This window comes from Pelmatolapia mariae, linkage group LG23 (assembly GCF_036321145.2).
Source record: "Pelmatolapia mariae isolate MD_Pm_ZW linkage group LG23, Pm_UMD_F_2, whole genome shotgun sequence".
Lineage (NCBI taxonomy): Eukaryota > Metazoa > Chordata > Actinopteri > Cichliformes > Cichlidae > Pelmatolapia > Pelmatolapia mariae.
Window position 1 is genome coordinate 37,225,801 of NC_086246.1, and position 19,965 is coordinate 37,245,765.

The 19,965-nt window shown below is 39.4% G+C and overlaps 1 protein-coding gene across 1 annotated transcript in view; it reads left to right on the forward strand.

The window, feature by feature from the left end:
• Positions 1–2,485: 2,485 nt before the first annotated feature.
• Positions 2,486–19,965, forward strand: part of rab6ba (RAB6B, member RAS oncogene family a) — a 65,196-nt gene continuing 47,716 nt past the window's right edge. The window contains exon 1 of the mRNA XM_063466738.1: positions 2,486–2,754. Within this exon, the coding sequence (XP_063322808.1) occupies positions 2,523–2,754 (232 nt within the window). The 5' untranslated portion in view covers positions 2,486–2,522. The remainder of the gene's footprint in view (positions 2,755–19,965) is intronic.

The following is a 19,965-nucleotide window of genomic DNA, read 5'->3' on the forward strand; positions in this document are numbered from 1 at the left end:
CAAAAACATCTACTGTATTACATACAAAATATGTATTGTGTTGAAAAGATATCAAATCAAGTACTGGTCTGCATCTTCTTATCATGCCAGTTTGTACCACAAGATGGTGCAGTGAGTCAATGCAACCCTTATTTAACCAGGGACACCAATAAAAACAGATTCTTATTTACAATATTGGCCTGGCAAAAACCATAATTGGTCAAAAACTATATATAAGTAAACAAAGTGTACAATGTACAATTCTAACAAATGTAAAAGTCAAAATTTGCCATTAACATATATTATTCATATTATTCAGATATTCATCAACGCAGCCTGAACTCACTTGCAGCATTCGGGCTTTCATGCCGTTAAGTAGACTTCACGAATAGTTCTCTAGGTTTGTTTGGATGTTGGCTGCCTTTTGTTCTGTTCTCTGTCAGGACGATCCCCCACTGTTTCAGTAATGTTGAAGTCTGGGCTCTGGGGAGGCCAATCCATGACTGATAGTGTTCCACTGTGTGTTTTTCTTTCTTTCTTTCCTTCTTTCTTTCTTTTCAAATCCATTGATTTCTTTGGGATCAATGTCATGCTGAAAAATGAAGCTGCCATAGATCTGCTGTTTTCCAGATGATATTGCATAGTGGACCAAAATCTGCTGGCACTTCGTGTGTTCATAAATCCATCAATTCTGACAAGATCTCTAACACCACTGGCTGAATGTAGTCCCAAATCCTGAGAGAACCTTCACATGTGTTTTTACAGATGACTACACGTCTTTTGTCCTCCCTTTGTTCACCTTTCTAAATTTTTTTTTTTTAAAATCATACAACGCTGAGATATGTCACCATACTGTAATCACTTTATTTATTCATACATCCCAAAGTTGGGAAAATCGTGTGCTGTAGCAGTCAAGACATTAAACATTAAACAATTATTTTCAATTCAATTCAATTTTATTTATATAGCGCCAAATCACAACAAAAGTCGCCTCAAGGCGCTTTATATCGTACAGTAGATCATACAATAATAGATACAGAGAAAAACCCAACAATCATATATGACCCCCTATGAGCAAGCACTTTGGCGACAGTGGGAAGGAAAAACTCCCTTTTAACAGGAAGAAACCTCCAGCAGAACCAGGCTCAGGGAGGGGGGGCCATCTGCTGCGACCGGTTGGGATGAGAGAAGGAAAACAGGATAAAGACATGCTGTGGAAGAGAGACAGAGATTAATAACAGATATGATTCAATGCAAAGAGGTCTATTAACACATACTGAGTGAGAAAGGTGACTGAAAAGGAAAAACTCAATGCATCATGGGAATCCCCCGGCAGCCTACGTCTATTGCAGCATAGCTAAGGGGGGATTCAGGGTCACCTGGTCCAGCCCTAACTATATGCTTTAGCAAAAAGGAAAGTTTTAAGCCTAATTTTAAAAGTAGAGATAGTGTCTGTCTCCCGAATCCAAACTGGAAGCTGGTTCCACAGAAGAGGGGCCTGAAAACGGAAGGCTCTGCCTCCCATTCTACTTTTAAATACTCTAGGAACAACAAGTAGGCCTGCAGTGCGAGAGCGAAGTGCTCTAATAGGGTGATATGGTACTACAAGGTCATTAAGATAAGATGGGAGCTGATTATTTAAGACCTTGTATGTGAGGAGCAGGATTCTGAATTCAATTCTGGATTTAACAGGAAGCCAATGAAGGGAATCCAATACAGGAGAAATATGCTCTCTCTTTCTAGTCCCTGTCAGTACTCTTGCTGCAGCATTTTGGATTAACTGTGATGAGTAGTAAGATGTTCTGGCTTTGCGGAGGGCTTTCTTATAAAGCAACAAACTATTTCTCCAGGCTAAATGATGATCTTCTAAATTTGTGACACGCCATTTCCTCTCCAAGTTTCCTCTCCGAGTTATCTGCTTTAGGCTACGTGTTTGAGAATTATACCACGGAGTCAGGTACTTCTGATTTGAGGCCTTAGTTGAAACAGCTTAGGGTATAAGTGAAGTAGAATGGCTCGATAAGATAAAGTAAAATACAACACAAGGTAAAATAAAACAGTATATTAAAAATTGTTTGTTAAATAGAAAAAATAAAGAGATAAAATGCAGTAATAAAAATGACATAGGGTAAAACATTTCATTAAAATGCAATAAAAGTAAAATGTGCAAAACATTCATATAGCCATATAGTGAAAATAAAACAATCATAAAACAAAGTAGAACAATTTACGGATAAATAGGGAAACAAAAAAATCTGTAATTTTTTTTTCTTTTTGACATTTTTTAAGAACGTGTTTTCTGAAAAAGCTCCACACAGAGCTGCAGTGCTGTAAAGTGTTAGCGCGCGCACAGAGCGCGTGCCAGTGTCTTCGAACTTCGTGCTGAACCCTGAAAACATCAAAGCGGCGCCCGGCAGCACCTTCTCTACACACCGAGGCCCATGACGTCATTTTATATCGCGAAGACGGTACCACGCATGCGCACAAGGGAGGAGAAAAAAAAAAGCCAAAGCGTCACGGAGCGGTGCAGCAGCAGTGTATGTATGTGTGTGTGTGTCCTCATCACGAAGAGAGAGAGTGAGCGAGAGAGTGAACGGGAAGCAGCACCTCCGCCTTTTCCATCCAACATCTTCTCAGAACTCGAGTGGGAACGCGCTCAACTACACCTAGTCCGTACTCCCCCCCTCTTCTTCCTCCTCTTCAAAATGTCCGTGGGCAGTGACTTTGGGAATCCTTTAAGAAAATTCAAACTCGTCTTTCTCGGGGAGCAGAGTGGTAAGGACGCCTTTAATTCTCTGTAGAAGTTGGTGTAGTGGCTCGGTGCACCTGCTGCTGCTGCTGCTGGGGTCGGTCAGCAAGTTCATGTTTCAGAAGGAAGCAGAGCTTGATTTAGCTTGGTGACAGGGCGACTGTGTGGAGTTTTAGGACTTAAACTGAGCACCAGGAAGGAGAAAAAATGTCTGAGCGGAGCGTGGGGAGGAGATTTTAATCAAATTAGCAGCCCGTGAGGCTTTGCACAATAGTCGGGAGTGTGTGAATTGTGTCCCTCTGGCTCTTAAGTTTAAAAGTAAAATAACTGAAGCACTAAACCTGAAACGAGCTGTTCGGATGGAGTGCCGGCTGAATGCATGCAGGGAGGCTTGTACCAGCCTCAGGTCTGAGGTCTGATGCTGCTGGGGATGGTACAAGTTGGCAAATATTCCTGTGTGCTGAGACACACCCAGGTTGTCAGTGGCGATGAGATAACTTGTGTGGCTGCAGTCTCTGCCCTGGTATTGTTCCAGCCTGCCTGCCTGGCTGGGACCAAGTTTGTGTGTCTGTGTATGATGACCTGCTCAGTCATTATTATTTCACACTAAATAGCACATTCCCCCCCCCCATCCTACACCATCAGAGTCCAAAGCTTCTCCTTGTCTGAGGTTGTTTTCCTCAGGATTACACAGCTGAGCTCCCTCAGACATGAGCTGAATGTCTGGGTTTTGTCTTCTGAGCAGGGCAGGTCGTTTTATGGTCTTGAGCAGCTCAATGAACCACATTAGTCACAGTTCAGGGCTCCAGCAGGTCATATTGATCACCCAGTACAGTGGGATCATGCATTAGCTTGAATAATGCTTCATTTACAGCAATGTGCCATGTTTATTACTGTGTCTAACTAATAGGACATTATGTCATTTAACCCTGAAGCAACCAACCTATTTCAGAGCTCTAAAGAAATACTTTCAGTTTCTCTATTTGTGGTTGTAATGCCTTTACTGATAATAAAGATAATATAACATTTTTTATCCAGTCATTTTATGTAAAAATCAGTTAAAAAACACAAATGTACAAACAAAATTACATGTATATATATTATATGTAGTCCTAATGCTAGACATGAAAATGCATTTTAAAGCTTAGGCTATTATGCATTTTATTATTATATATTATTTGAGGCTTTAGAAACAATAAATCTTGCTTCTCTCAGCCATAGTTCACTGCAGACGTCAGTAGTGTTATAAGTGGAACAAATCAAGGTTAAAATATATGCTTATATTTACATACACACCTTTCCATTCTATTTGTCTGCCTGAAAACACACTCCCAACTGCTGAATAATGAAGACCAAGAAAAACAATGCACGTAAGTCGTCCAGCACCTTCTCAGATGCCCTCAAAAGCGAGACTGTGCAGTACTTGTATATGTGTCCAGCAACCACAGTGAGTAATGAAGACTTCTGGAAAAGGGTCAGCAAACCGGACAAAAGATGTTACCTCCTCACGGAGGAGAAACAGAGTGGGATCTCACAGCTGTCGAGTTTTATTACCATCCATCACGCAGGTACAGTGAATTATGTGAAAGATTCTTTTTTGGCTCTAGCAGATGCACTTAAGTCAGGTGGATAAACATCTCATTTGTCTGCAGAGACGTTTATGATCATTTTTGTCACCAAAATCAACGAATAATTGTGGTAAATAATCGTGAACTCAATAATATGATATTCATTTAGGCTGTAATTGTGGAACTCTACTAAAGCCTTGATGGAGATACTTAATGTCCAAAGTGACAATAACAGCTCATTTGACTTCTTCCTAGAAATTAAAATGATTGAAAACTGTAATTAATAAGAAAATGTACGGATATATTTTATAAATAAAAGAAACAGTGAATGAGAAAAACAAAGAGAGCCACTTTAATTCTATTCCGTTGGACCCTTTTACAGCTAACCCTTATTTCTCTTTTCTGAACTGAGTACTTTCTGTCATATTTCAGGTCTACTTCCAGAACAAAAGCACTGGTGTGCAGGAATTAGTGGGGGTGATCTCCGCCTATACAGCATACTCATGCTACCTGTGGAAGAACCCAGAACCTATTCTAATGGTTGCTAAACCAGATCTTTATTGATATATACTGAGGTGTCAAAACTCGTCATTAAGGGTACTGGTAAGGTTGACAAATGTCATCTTTACCGGGGGGAAAGAGTTTAGTTACTAAAACTGATAACTTGAGGTTAAACTAGGTCATAGGTAAAGTGAGGTAATTGCCAATTGCCCCCTATTGGCCATTAGAAAACAATGCTTGGTAGGTTCTGCATCCATCTTTACATGCAGCCTATGAGGAGCCCCCTCTGTTAACAACTGACACAAGTGTTTTCATCTATGAGTCCAGCTATTCTGTAGTGCCTTGGATCCAGAATTTGTTGGTTCTGTCCTACACGAGGCACCAGCGGTGTGTGCCTAATGAGAAAAATAATAATTACAAGTGATTTCAAAGCATTGTGATGCTTCAGATTTCCCTTTTTAGCTTATAAAACCAACAGCACATCCTCCTCAGTCGGCTCGCAGTGCTCTCGTCAGCAAATGAAAGTAAATTAGATGCAGTTTATATAAAATGTACAAACATACGCCTGCTAGTTAGCTTTTTCTTCTTGGGCAATTTTATGACATTAAGTGCCAAGCAACAAGCCAAAGGGGATTTATTTGGCTGGATAAACATAATATCAGGGAGTGCACTGTCTGTATTTACCCAACCACAAAGCCGTCTGATTCTTTTGACATTTCAAATTATGGTCACACTGAGAGACATAATGTCTTATCCAGTAAATTTATTCATTTTAGACATGAATACAAATAAAATCTTTATTTTTATCTCTTTGTGTGCTGTATAAAACTTAATTTGAGGCTTGTGTAACCAATATTGATTCATAGTTCGAATAAGATGTGTATAAAAGAGGCTACTGAAGGCAAGCAAGCAAAAATGGCATTTAAGCTATCATTGCATCTCATCTCACTGTAAGTGTTTTACCTGTTTATCAGTTTATCTCTCGTTTGTTTGTTAGAATTGCAGATCATTTTTTACAGCATGCACACAAAAAAGTTCTAAAACGTAAGGTAAGAAACGAAGGTCTGTTTGAGCCAGGAAAAATCCCTGTACATGAACATACACTAAAACTAACTAACAATAGGCCTGAATTATTGATAAAGGACATTTCTTATCCTAAGCAAAGTGGGCCACTTGGTAATTAAATTTCCTAATTGTTCAGCTTGTTGTTACAGCTTGAAGTTATTGCTCACCAACACGTGGTCTTAATAAATGCCATTGTACGGTGTTTACTCACTGGCGAACAGCAAGACTGCATTTATCAGCATTTCTCTGTGTTTGCTCTATTGCGGTGAAACTTATTTTATGCTACACATGCACACCAATGGATTTGCTGGGTTTTGTGTTCAGCTCCTGTGATACATAATAAAGGATTTTAGACTCAGCATTTCCTATAATAACTGCTCACTTTCAGGTGATTAAGGCGACTGCTGCAAACTTTTATTAGCAAGATAAATGTTTGTAAAACAGCCATGTGGGTTTGTCAGTAGTGCTGGATCATTAATCCGATTTTAATTTAAATTAGATTTTGCCAATGAGTTATTATAAAACCAAGTTAGCTTCTAAAAAGCCCGACCTGTGACCTGTGGTGTCTACTTTGGTGGCTTCAAGATTACATCTTTGCAAGTGAATGACTGAGCGTGGAGCTCCCACTCTGGGCAAGTTACTGCCCCAAGTGGAAGAGTTTTGGTATCTGGTGGTCGTGTCCATTAGTTAAGGGAAAAAGGTGCGTGAGATTGAAGATGGATTGGGACCAATCTGTTGTGGTAAAGAGAGAGATGAGCTTAAAAGCAAAGCTGTCAAATCGGCCGATCTATGTTACTACTCAGAGTAAAACTTCTGCTCCTTCGCATCGAAAGGAACCAGTTGAGGTTGTTTGGGCATCTGACTGGAATACCTCATGGAGACTTCCTATGCGAGGTGTTTCAGGCATGTCTTGGAGGGGTCAGACCAGGACTTGCTGGGGAGATTATAGTTTTCAGGATCAAATCCAACTCTTTCTTTTGGCTGATGTTAGCATGTCTGTTATAGCCCTTTTTTGCAGCCTAGATTAAGATTTTTGCCATAACATAGCGACTTTGTTGTGGTCTAAAGGTACTTTAGTTGGTCTCATTCTTTGGGTTTTCTTACCCCTCAAAAAAGTTTGAGTGTGCCAATGAAAGGGCATCATTTTTTAAATAAAATTACTTTTAAAGAAAGACATTCTTTATGAAATGGCCAGATATAAAAGAAAAATTAATAGTTTTCTGTCACATACAGTAACATAGACTCTTTGCTTTTAATATGTGGAGACCAGTCATGTTGACCCCCCTCCCAAATACCCATTCTGATTCAGGAAAAATCCTGATTCTGAATTCCACTGGAGACCCAGCAGGTCTGTACATCCATTCTTGGGGAGTTAAGTGTGTTCTAGTTATCAGTGCGAGGGGACTTTATTTGTCAACCATCCAGACAGCAGCAGCGGCAGCCTCATCTCCGGTGGAGCTGCGTGTCTCTGACATGTCGACTATAATTGCAGCTGGTGCCCAGGCGGGCGTGAATCCCGTCAGCTCAGCCGCTATCTTTTATTAATATACACGACTGGACTGAAGTATGTCTGGAGCGGCACAAACCCCCCCCCCCCCCCTTGTTCTTTTTGAGTTGAGAGTCCCTGTGTACAGTGAAGGCCCCATAATGGTGGACGTGGCTGAAAAATGTCTATAAAGGGAAAGATGGCACGGTGTTCTGTTTTTCATAAAAGAATCCGCTAACGTCAGAGAGGTGGAGGCTCTACATTAAGTGGGTGGAAGCAGGAGGCAGAATGTGAAATGAGCTGTCAGGAAGCCATACTTCTTTAGGTGTTTTCTACACTCCGTGCACAAAGAAGGTTGGCTAAAGATTTCCTTGACAAAGCTGAGAGCTTTAAGCAGGCCAATCAGCTGTTTCCAAGTATGCGCACCCACACTCCTGGTGGCAACAGCTTTTTACCCGTTCTAGCCTGGGTGCAATCAACCAAGTCTTTGTTAGAACACCTCAGATTACTGATCTGCATTTATTGGGCTATGAGTATTGTGTCATAGGCATGTTTTCACAGGAGCAATACTACATGGTACTTTGTAAAAGCCAATTGTTTGGAGCTAATCCCCTGGCTGAATGCTTCATTTCACCCCAGACAAACAGATGGGAATATATTTGGAAGATACATCCGCTTGGCCGCCATGAGCTTTTGCTCACTGAATCAAAATGCCATCTTCTGCCCTTCGCTGCACAGAGATTACCACTGTACAAACCAGCGCTGGCTTCCAAATACTGCTGAATCACCGGACCGACATGCTCCAAAGTAGGGCTCAGTTAGTTGTCTAATGCATCAATCAGTATGTCTCGAGGAAACAGCTTTCTGAGCAAATGAAACTCTGGGGTTAGGCTTACAACAGACTGCCATACACCAGCCAACAATTTCTCACTTTCAGGTTCTGAAACCACAAGCGCAGCTATGTATTTCACACGTGTCAATAACATACAGCTTGTTGTGCATACTCTGCACAATGACAAGCAGAAGGTAGTGCAAAAAGTCTGTAGCAAGAACAGACAAGTCAAACCACTGTAATGTTTTTTTTTTTTTAGCTTTATTGCCTGTGGCTCAGTTTTGGCTCCTGTTTGGCTCCTGTTGTTGGTTTGATGGCTTCTATTTGCACCAATTTCATGGCATTTTTAAATATTTATTATTTCTGATTTCGTGTACCTTTAACACTCAACCACTTGACCTTAATGTGAACAAATGGGGAATTTCATTAACCAATTTCTTAATTATTCTATGCAGGAATACTTTTCTAATGCCTCTGTTGGTGTTTATCCTATCCATACTTTTTCCTTTATCCATGATAAGATATTCTAAAAATGTTCTCATAAGAACATTTTCTTCTAAAATGTTTCTTATGTCATTCCTTTCAACATAGTCGAACAAGAATTTAAAGAACAAGAACTATATAAGCAAACTGACATTTATTTAGTATATCCTTCTCTGTTGCTTCTTTCGATAGTGCACATTTGAGTGAATTATGTATCACAGTCTGCTCATATTATTTTAACACAAAAATATAAATCAGCTGCTGACTCTGTGATGCTTTTATCAACAACAGACTACATTGAAGTCATCACGCCGTTTTTCATCCTTTGTTATATCCATGCTTCAATTTCAAAGTAAATCTGAATAAACATCTGGTTTGTAGATGTTTGAATATTTTAAAGACTCAAAATTCAGAGAATGGAAATACCTAAAAAATTAGAGTGCGCAAATGTAGTGATTAGAATTGCACTAATAATGTGAAAAAAACATATGTTACACAACTTTTCATTGTCCTCACCATAAAATTGGTACCATTCCTGCAAAAAACTTGAAAATCTATGGAAGCAGACAGAGACATTTATGGTAGGAAAGATTTTTACTGTATGCTATATGCCATAAATACTATAAAGGTAAAATATGCAAGAGGCTCATTCTTGTCAGGAGTATAGAGAATATAAAACATTTGAATGTAAATGGTAGCCATGCAGTAAATGGCCTCAGAGCTGATTTAAACCTGGGCAAATCCAGGTTTCATACATTTATCAGCTGATGGGAAATTCTCGCTTTGTGAATCAGAGGAGGTTGTAGATGAAATATGTGGAGAATGTGTGTGCTTTTAGCGTGGGTCGACTTGTTTGTTGTATTCCTGTCGTCACAAATGTTCCAGCTCCTTAAAACTTTATGTAACACCTTTGCAAACACAAATAATCTATATTTATCCAGCTTTAGCACCGTAATTTCAAGCTGCAAAGTACCCCTGCCGGTCTAATAGTAGGAATAGTTAATAATCTATTGAATTTTCAGTGGTGGGAGTGAAGTTGACTCATGGGATTTAAAAAAAAAAAAAAAATTAAAGAAAACACCTACAGGTGATTAAAAGTAACTTCCCTGTTCAGAAATCTTCACCTCTGAGTAGTTATAGCTCGCTCTGCTTTCTGCACTGCAGTGCTTTGAGTTTAAAATAGAGCCCCAGAAGAAAGGAAGGTGCCAGTCACCTTCTTAAAATCAATATTTCAATATACTTAGAAATGACAGGCTTGCTTAGTTTTTACTGATTCTATAAACCAGTGTCAAATTTAATATTCCCATTTGACCTGTTACTGGGGCTGTACGATAAGTTGTTGAGCATCTGAAAGAAAGTAAGTTTAAAAATGTAAAATTCATAGATACCAGAGATCATCTTCTGACTTATAGATTTCTACAAACATGGAGCATTGCTATAACTTTAGAATTGAATGGAGCCAGAAAACTGAAGGTGGCTCTGTTTTGGGGGGTTAGTGAAGATAAAGATAAAGATAATAAAACTGAAACGATGGAGGTTACATTGTGTTCAGTCAAAAATCTTACTGAGAGTTCTAGATGAACAGAGACAAACCCACCTTCTGCAAAAAGAACACCTGAGACCAGATGATCCACATTAGTTTGTTTTGAAAGATAATTTGATGCTTCAACTACAAACATGTTTCATCAGTATTGCAAAAGTCATTCCTAGACAACTTTAAATCCACTGCCATCTCCAAAGTTAGTCAAAACAAAATCTTTCATGTTGTGCAAGAGTGTGTAAGACTAGATGGCCTCAAGTGAGTGATGGGTGGAACAGAACAGGCCAGGTCCCGCTGGGTTTGATTTAACTCCTCGCTGCTGAACCTCATCATCTCCTTTGAGATTCACTAATTTGACTAAAACTGTCATTAACTAAAAGAATGTAAAGGATAAATACAGCTTTAAATCTCTGGAGTCTTTAAATGTAAAGAGGAGCTGCTGTTTTGGGATTTTAGCCTGTCCCACCGCCTCCTATTCTAAAAGTGAATCATTAATAGTGAGTAGCTGAAGACTGAGCTTGTAGCGTTTTCTATGATTGAGGAACTGCAGATTGGCTGTTCAACACTGGCACTTTGTCTAGTCTTCATTCCCTGAGTAGCATCTGTGTTTGCTGTAGAATCTGCCAATCTACCTCCATCTAAAGATAGCTGCTCTTCTTTCATTTCGCATCTAATTGCATCTTCCCAGAAAGTGTTCTTCTCTTACGGATTGAGGGAAATGACTCCCTGATAGCTTTGATCTGCTATTGATCGGCTCAGCTGGCCATTAATGGTCTAAGTTAGTCCCTTTATCTGTGGCTTTAGGGCAACAATGATATTTTGTTAACCCAGCAGACTGTTATTTTTTATATTCCAAGCAGCTGGGCCTCATTACCTGTTTTATGCTTTCATTCTGGTGATAACCAGGACGGAGGGCATATGGTTTTATGTGGTTGTTCTTCTGTCTCACTCGTATAGCGCCTTCAGGGAATTTCTTCATATGTGGCACAAATGCTCACTCAAGAATGAACTGGCTAGATTTTCAAAAGAAGACATGTTCCCTTAGAAAAAATGTTTATGGACATGACTCAGGAATTCATACACAAATGACCAAATTTATAGGATAAAATGAGAAAGTGATGGCACTCTGTATCCAAATATATATTCTCTCACCATATGGTACCTGGGGTAGGCTCCACCCCTCGTACAACCCTGAAATGGATAAGCAGAAAAGAATGGATGGACGGATAATGAAAAAAGATAGAAAACCACTTTGACAAAGTGAAACTGAACCACATTCTTGTATTTATATTAAAAACACTGCAAGAAATTTAAAAAAGAAAAAAGAAGACTGTCTTACTACAGTGAGACAGAGTTCATTTAGCCAGCACGGGACAACTTTAATGTATCGTTTTTATGTTCCACAAAAACACTTCTCTGGCCATTAGTCTACGCCATGACTGAGAAGTAGAGATGGAAATTGTAATGATGTCAAGCATTTGTTTAGAAACTGAGATGTGACACTAATCTTTGGTGCCTATCTATCAAATCCCTTCATCCATGTGAACTACGCCTTGAATGACCAACACACCTTTCCAAGTCGCATGGACCTAACTGAAATTTACATTTCATTTCATGTGCTTGCTGTCTTTTCTGTGCTGAAAGTCTTCCATCTGTGGCTTCCACTCTGTCTGAAAATATTTTACGTTTTTGCACTCTTCCTGGACCAACCATCGTCTGCCCATAGACTTCTACACAACCCTAAGGAGAGGTGCCCCTGGTGGCCATGGTAAAAAAAAAAAGGGCAGGTTTCATTTTTCAGACCCACCTTTATACTGACTATGATGCAAGTGCTGTTTTTGCCGCTCAGACATTGTTCACCTTGCCTAACCAGCATTGTCTTAAGTGCTTATGTCTGCTGCAACACATTTGTAAGTGCATACCATAATGATTCAAAAATAATTAGGGGTCTGATATTATGTTGATAGCTGTTTTTTGTTTTCCAAACTGTAATTTTAATGTTTGTCTAAGTGTTTTCAGTTCTGCAGTGGTTGGTTTGCAGTCAGAGAATACCAAGCAGAGCAATGGTAGCTCTGTGTACAGTACTTATGCTGCACAGCTGAGCGGGTGTGTTCTCACAGGCCCATGGGAAAAGCACCGCCTCACTTATTCACTCTGCCCAGAATAAAACAAATGTGTGTGCTGCCCATGCAGTGATGTAGAGAAAGCGTCTGATTCAGTTCACCCTCTCAGTGTGTGAGGGGAAGATTTAGGATGTATCTGACGACACACTTTTACAAAGATAAAGCGGCAGGCGTGGGTGCTACTCTTCTACAAATCTAACGTCTTACCCTATTTTATTAGAGATCAAGTTTAACAAGGATCCAGGAACTTTTGAAAGTGCCTGACATTATTCAGGCAGAGAAGCTGTTTTCAGACTGTTCTCTCTAAATTGTGTGTCTTAGAGACAGATTGGGTTCTTGCTTAATGTGAGATCTTTTGAAGGAGAAAGGCAGAGAATCCCATTTCAACTTAATCCCAGTTGCTCAAACAGAACGGCTCGGTGAATAAAATCCCCGCTGTGGAGGAAGGCTGTCATTTACCCGGCATGGGGTGTGACACTTGACTGAGTTCAGCAGGTCTCCATCGGTGTTTACCCTTTCTCCAGCTTCCCAGATGAGTCCTCATCATGGGGCTGAATGCATCCTGCTGAAGCCTTCATTTGACCTGCGCTAAAGGGATGCAAGGCGTGGTGGGGGTTTTTTTTCTCTTTGACTAATGGGGTTTTTCAACCTTTTTATCAATTCTAGAATAACAAATGTTTTCAAGCACTGATTAATATAGTAGATGTGACTGCAGGAATATATTGTCTCATTGAGATGCCAGTGTGAGCAACATGCAGAAGGTCCTGCAGGGATTTATAGAGTGGAGGCAAGCTGAACATTCATCACTGCAGTTTAACATAGTAGGGAGCATTAAATCTAACTCAGCGGGCAAAGAAATGAATCACTGCAAGACAACTTGCAGAGGAAGGCAATGCAGAAACCCAGCCCTAAAAAATCGTAAAAAAAAAAAAAAAAACCCAAACAGTAAAACTGACATAAATGGGTGTGGAGAGGATCAGAAAAGCAGGACACGAGGAACACAAAAACAGGTGAAAAGCAAACCTTTAATGAGTTGTTGCAATTGTCAAAAAATACAGACAGAAATCCAAATGTGAACACAGGGAGCCAGGGAATGAATCAGCAAAAAACACCGGGGAGATTAGACCAACAACAATGTCAAAACAGGGACCCAAAAACTTCCAAAAATATTAAATGTTACAAAAAACAGAACAAAAGAACTCAAAAAATCATAATCATCTCCCAAAGCTTCTAGGGAGTTCGGGTCTAGTGTTGACGAGCTGAACAGATAGCCATAATCTTCTTTTTTAACTAAGTTTTGTAATTTGTCTATAGCAGGTGTCGCAACCTTTACTACCAAAAGAGCCATTTTTGAGCAATTTTTGCTTAAAAAGTCTGTATGGAGCTACAAAACTTATTTGAGTCTTATAATGACGGTAACACAGACTGCTGAGTAAAACTGGTTCCAGCCAGGTTACAGAAAGGTGTAAGTAATTAAAATATTCCAAGCAGTGGTTTTATGATTATTTGGTACCTATCTTTGCATATTAGTTACAGTATTACTATGTGTTGTTGCATTTATCCTTTATCTGTCTCCCTTTCCACATCCCTCTGCAGAGCTCACTTTGTCTTTCTGTTCATGGACAGGAAGCTGTCTTCAGACCCTGTTTCAAGTCTTTTCTCTCTCTCTCTCCTTTTTTTTTTTTTTTGCAAAGGCAATCCTTGAGCTGAAACACACTGGTTACAATGCTTGTTTTGTTTCTACTGCAGGTAAATCTGACTCGAATTTCATAGCCTGTGATTAGCCCTGAGTCAGCATTTCTTTGCTGGGCTCAGTTTCCAAATATCAAAGCTACATTTTGTTACAAACTGCTGGTTCTGAGCCAGCAAAAAAAATCTGAAGCTTTGCTGAAAATAAACTCAAGATGTCCTACATTCTTTAACCCCTGCGTACCACTTTGACCTCATTTCACTTTTACATTTGCAATTAATTGTGATAAAAAATTTGAACGAATGACTTCTAAATGATCATTAATTAAATACAAATGTGACAAACAAGCATCACTACCCTTGATGTTGGATCTGTTTCTGGTAATTCACTGGAGAAAACTTAAGAAAGTGCATTTTTGGTTCACTTGAAAGCTTCATTAGAGGAGGAGGCTGATCAAAACAAGTGCTTTTGGTTTCTTACATTTGGATACCAGGCTCATCTTCTAGCTGTCATTCCTTCTGTGTCAAAACTAGTTTTTAATATATTCAGAATCAGCTAATTTTAAAGGAGTCAGGTGGGTCTCTTCACGTTTGCTTAATTTTATATGGAATTACCCGTTTGGACATTTGCCAGTGTCAGGTAAAGGAGCTTTAAACACTAAGTGTGTTCCTGATTGTATTACTTGTCTTGGAAAACATAATGGCTGTTTTCTCTGTCCAAACCTCACGCTCCTGATGCATTACAGTGCTGCATGTAGCTGTAATAACTCATAAAGTGGCAAAATCAACATTAGTTTAAACAATCCGGATTTGCAAATAGGTTAGGAATAATTTATTCCAGGTGATAAAAACAGCTGCATATTTCATTGTCAGGACATCAGATGATGTTAAAACATCTGCACTTTGGCCAATATGAGCTAAATATATTCCCGTTTTCCTCGTACTTCCATTAACAGGTGGTGATATGGACACCTGGGTAATGAAAATACGGTATGTGATAATTAAGAGTATGCAAACAGTTTAGATCAGTGGCAGCTCATAGTAAAAAATGTGTTTGGGGTGGGGCGCAATTTGGTGTGACGAGTCAGATAATAAAGCAACTTACAGGTGAGAGAAAAAAGCAACAAACAGTTTAACACTTCTTAAATTTTTTACAATTTAAAAAAGAAAGAAAGATTCGCAACAGATTCTGGCAGGCACATGTTGTATGAGCAAACTGTACTTGTTTGTAATGTATGCTGTTTTTTTGTAATTATTTGTTTGTGGTGGATATTTTTTCCTTGCAATATTTTTATAGGGGCGGCACCATAGCGCCCTCTTTTGACAGTCTGCCACCGGTTTAAATCCTCACAGTCAATTTTATTCATCATAGTCCACTCTAAAATGTTTGCACAATGCAGCACATGTCACACATCTTTATGATCTTTGACTATATTTATATTCATATGAAGCCTTGTTAAGCCTTGCAACCACTTTTTAATTAATACACATTTTTGTCTTGTGACCGGTGGTTGCCAGCGAGTCACCGACCAGTTTGAAGGAACATTTTCTTACGTGCAATCAGAGAAAGTGCCCACTGCTGACGATTAGAAAGAATGCAGATTTAAGGCTCTTCCTCACTGGCTTCAATCTTTATACCTTTAAGTTATGTCCATCTTTTATTACATCTGCTATAGTTCTTATCTAACAAGTTGACCAGAAATTTGGGTGTGTTTCTGATTTCCCAACAACCACACGTCATGCTGATCATTTAACTGCAGATGTTACCCCCATTGAGAGGCGAGCCTTTCAGTTTAGAATGAGATTCATCCTCGATATATAACATAAGTAGTATTTTTTTTTTTTAATGATGTAGTGAACCAAGTTTCACTAGATATGTGTGAATGACTGGAAATGAAAGCAGTGTCCTGGTTTCCTGACAGGATACTGGGTAAAATAGTTTCATTTCTGCAGCCTCCAGCTGCTCTCTGCCTTCTGAGAATGAAATCTAATTTAATCATTAAAACGTCATGTTGGTCTCTCTGAAGCCCTCTGGCCGCAAACAGCAGAAATATGACTTCTGTCTTCTTTCCCAAGGCAATCACAAACACCAAAGAGTTATATACCTCCAAGCTGGTGTCACACCTAGGTGGACATGGGATTGTGTTATTGCTGTGTATGTAGCCGTATTGTTGTTGTTGCTGTTGCTTTTAGTAAAGTCAAATGCCTCATTAGGCTGCATAGGAGCTGAAATGGCTTTCTGAGTGCTTTGTGTGTGCACGGGAGACTCAGCCTTTGAGTCTGAAAGCATCTTCATCCATTATTCAGAGGTATTGGTAAATGGATGTCCCGTCCATAGTCCCTTTTTTTCTGCAGGTGTAGTTCATGTGACAGGCATTGTAGAAATAATCAATACTGCACAGATTCCTGAGACTGCCACGGTGCCGATCTGTGATCTAAATCTGATGCTTCTTTTTGTTTCTGTCTGATTCTGATTGGTCTACATGGGTCAGCAGGTTCGGATGCAGCCAGAAAATAAATATTCAGAAATGAATGACTGAATAAAGAAAAGCTATACAAAATTAAATATACAAAAGAAATACAATGTTCCTTATATTAATTACTTACTAACGCTATCGTTAGCAGGTATTCCCAAAGTATTTGACAAATATATATTTTGACATCATTAAGATTCTTCTGGATATTAACCTGCTGTATTTACTTTGAGCTCATTATTTTTATTCTTTGAATTGAGTAGCTTTGCATGACTCAAAATAATGATGTAGCTTCAGAGAATCCTCTGTTTGGAACAACCAGCTTTCTTCTGATTGGCTGCCTCGTATAAGCAGAAACAAATCAGAAGAGAATTGGCTTAACGGGGGAGTGGCCTTAAAGTGGCTTGTTTCAGATGGAAGATGAGCTGCTTTGCTACACCTAAAGTTGACCAGTATAGATATATGACAATATACATTTAAATCACTGTATCATTGTCAAGCTTAAAGGTTCCTTTTTACTCCTAAGTGAAGAAAACAAGATAATAATCATGCTGTAGAAAAAATGTACAACTATATTTTAAATTTAAGTGGTTAAGAAGAATGCTAACTAAATGTGGAAAAATAAAAATAAATATCAAAAATCATGTTAGTGGCCATGGAGTTTGTGACGAGGGTCAGTTACTTCAATCAGCTGCTTAAATCTGACATTTTTGCAGTTGTGATGTCACTGCGTTTCCTTGTTGCAATGCATGGTACAGTAGTCTGGAAGTGAAAAGTCTCTAAAGGAAAGCATCGGTTCAGGTGTTAAAAAAGATTCATGGCACTTTCCATTTATTGAATTTATTGAAATTTGCTTTTGACATAGGGCTGTTTGATATAACGATATATATCGGATGACGATATAAAAACGTCTATCGTTTCCTATTACGCTATCGTTTGTTTTGTGGTGTCGTGAAATAAACTGTTTACAGCAATATTTTTTCATCGTTTTGATGGTCACTGTAGTGGCTATATTAGTTTCTTAAAGTTCTCTCTTTCTCTTATATTTAATATAACCACACTACTGATGGACAAGCGCCTGTTTTTACGTGTTGTCGTTAGCAACAATGACGGTAAAACCATCGTGTGTCTCCGCTGTCCACTTGTTTGTTTTCCACATAAACCTTTCACAATAAAGCTCAAAATCCTGTTGAGACTTTTCAAAATAAACTGAATCACGTGAAAGAGTATGCAGAGAGTTTACGGATGAGAAGCAAAAAAGAGCCGTCAGGTGCTAAAAAATAAACCTTAGACTCAAACGTTAGAACAGGCTTTTCCCCGCAGCACGCTGTGTAATAAATACAAAGAAAATGGCGGCTGTTACAACCTATGGCTAAAAATATATAGTTTCACGCATCGGTTAAAACACTCGACTCCAGGTACAGGACGCCCAGCTGGAAAAACTTCACGCAAGTCGACTTGCCTGAAATTCACAGAATTTACAGAAAATATAAAATTTTTGTGATTTATATTGTTGTCACGACGATAAATGTCTTATATCGGGATATGAGATTTTGGTCATATTGCACAGCCCTATTTTGAGAGTTTACAGTCGGTCTTTAAATCGCCCAAATCTCTTCACACTACCATATTCCCTGGACCCTCTTTGTTGGGGTGTCCTTGTCTTTTGAGTCTTGGTCTGTGTCCGTTGGGGTGTCTTGTTCGCTAAAGCTGTCCACTGAGTTTTCATTAGCATTCTCTTTTGTCATTTTCTTTTGTCGCTCACACATGTAATATGTGTACCGTTGTGTACGGCTACAGTAACCAAACAGTAGCATAAGTGGCTGCTCCTCCAACGGCGTGTGTGTCAACCTAACCTGACTTGGCTCCAAATCTATTCGAACAACATGATTGGTTCTGTTCAGGGCTATTCTCATCGTCGTTGGCTTTTCGTGTCATCTGTCAAAACAGGGAAGATAAGTTCTGTCGACTCATATTTCTATAGGAGAAAAGTTATTTTGCGATAACTATCGTGATGGTTTTATCACTCAAAGCCTAGTACAGGTTCTATAAGGACTGACTCATGCCAAGCAGTTCCAACAGATTACAAAAATAAAAATATGCAACTGGAAATGGTGGATTTGTTAAGAAGAAATAAGCTTAACCCAACCTACCCTTCTTGGCTTGTGATGGGCAGTTGACGGGCTTTATCGACTCCAGCGTATTCGGACCAGATGTGTGTATGCTTGGTGCATAATTCCACCTGTGTGATGATGAAGCAGAGTCCCACATTTTGCTGGAGGCATTTTCATGTCTAGTGGCTTAGTCTTGGGATTTACCAGTATGAAAAATGTACAGTGTGAACTTTTACTTCAGTTCATCCAGGCACACAAAAACCTTACATGGCATTAGGTGACGTAAATTGTATGTGATGCTAATGAGAGCAGAATGTGAACTTGGAATTCGTGGTTATTTTCATATACAGGTAGTTTGTGATTGTTAGCTGTTCAATAATTTTACCAGCACCAAACTGAAAAGTTTTAGACAAAAACATTTTTGGCTTCTCAATTGGTGGCAGTTTCTTTTGATTTGTTAATATGAATATCATTTGTTAACTTAGACTGTTGGAAAATCATTTGGAGGCCATCTGCTCTTTGGCATCCTCTCGCTGGGTTCTGGGTAGCGGCTGCTGTGACTATGAATAAACAAGTGCACAGATGCAGGAGTCAGTATCTCTCCCACAGGTCTGTATCTCCTCCAGATCTTCCTGTTCTCCTTTCCCTGTGAGGACAATCACAAATAGCCACATATTCTTCTCAGCTACCTCATTCATTGATAAATTTTGGATATCTGCCCATCTCCCGTGGGTTGAGCACTCATCTCAGTTTCGTGCAAAAGAATGACACGCACTGCATTATTTTTAGCCGTCTCCTACAAGTGGGAACCAGGCCCATGTAGCACTGCTCTGCTCTGATTGGCTGCCAAGACCTGGAGGGTATTCCATGATGCCTGCCGCAGAGTGACCAGCAGTGGTTTTACCTGCCGACTTGGCACACAGCTTCAGGGCTGAATGGACAAGTTAGTGTATTATTCAGCTTGACAGAGATCAGCAGGAAGAGGCTGTTGGAAGTTTATTGTAGTTTTATCTCTGTATGTGTGTTCGTTGTCCACTTTTGTGTGCATCTGTTTTCATCTACTCAAAAAAACCCTTGAGTTATTGGCTATGCCATCAATTTTCTTTGGAATACAGTCATTGGGGAAAAAACTTTTCACAGCACTCTTTGCACTTCTGTGAAAAACTAAGTACACTCTTACTGGTTCCATGGGAATTATGAGGGCAAGTAGCAACATGGGGTCGCTAAACAAATGCACTTGAATAACTGATTATCAGCAACAGTGAACAACTCTATAAAGGCAGAGGTTTTGGCTTTTTGCTGGTCTGGAGTATTCAGGTATGAGCAAATTCATACCACTGTCGCACCATCCAGTGCTCAGAG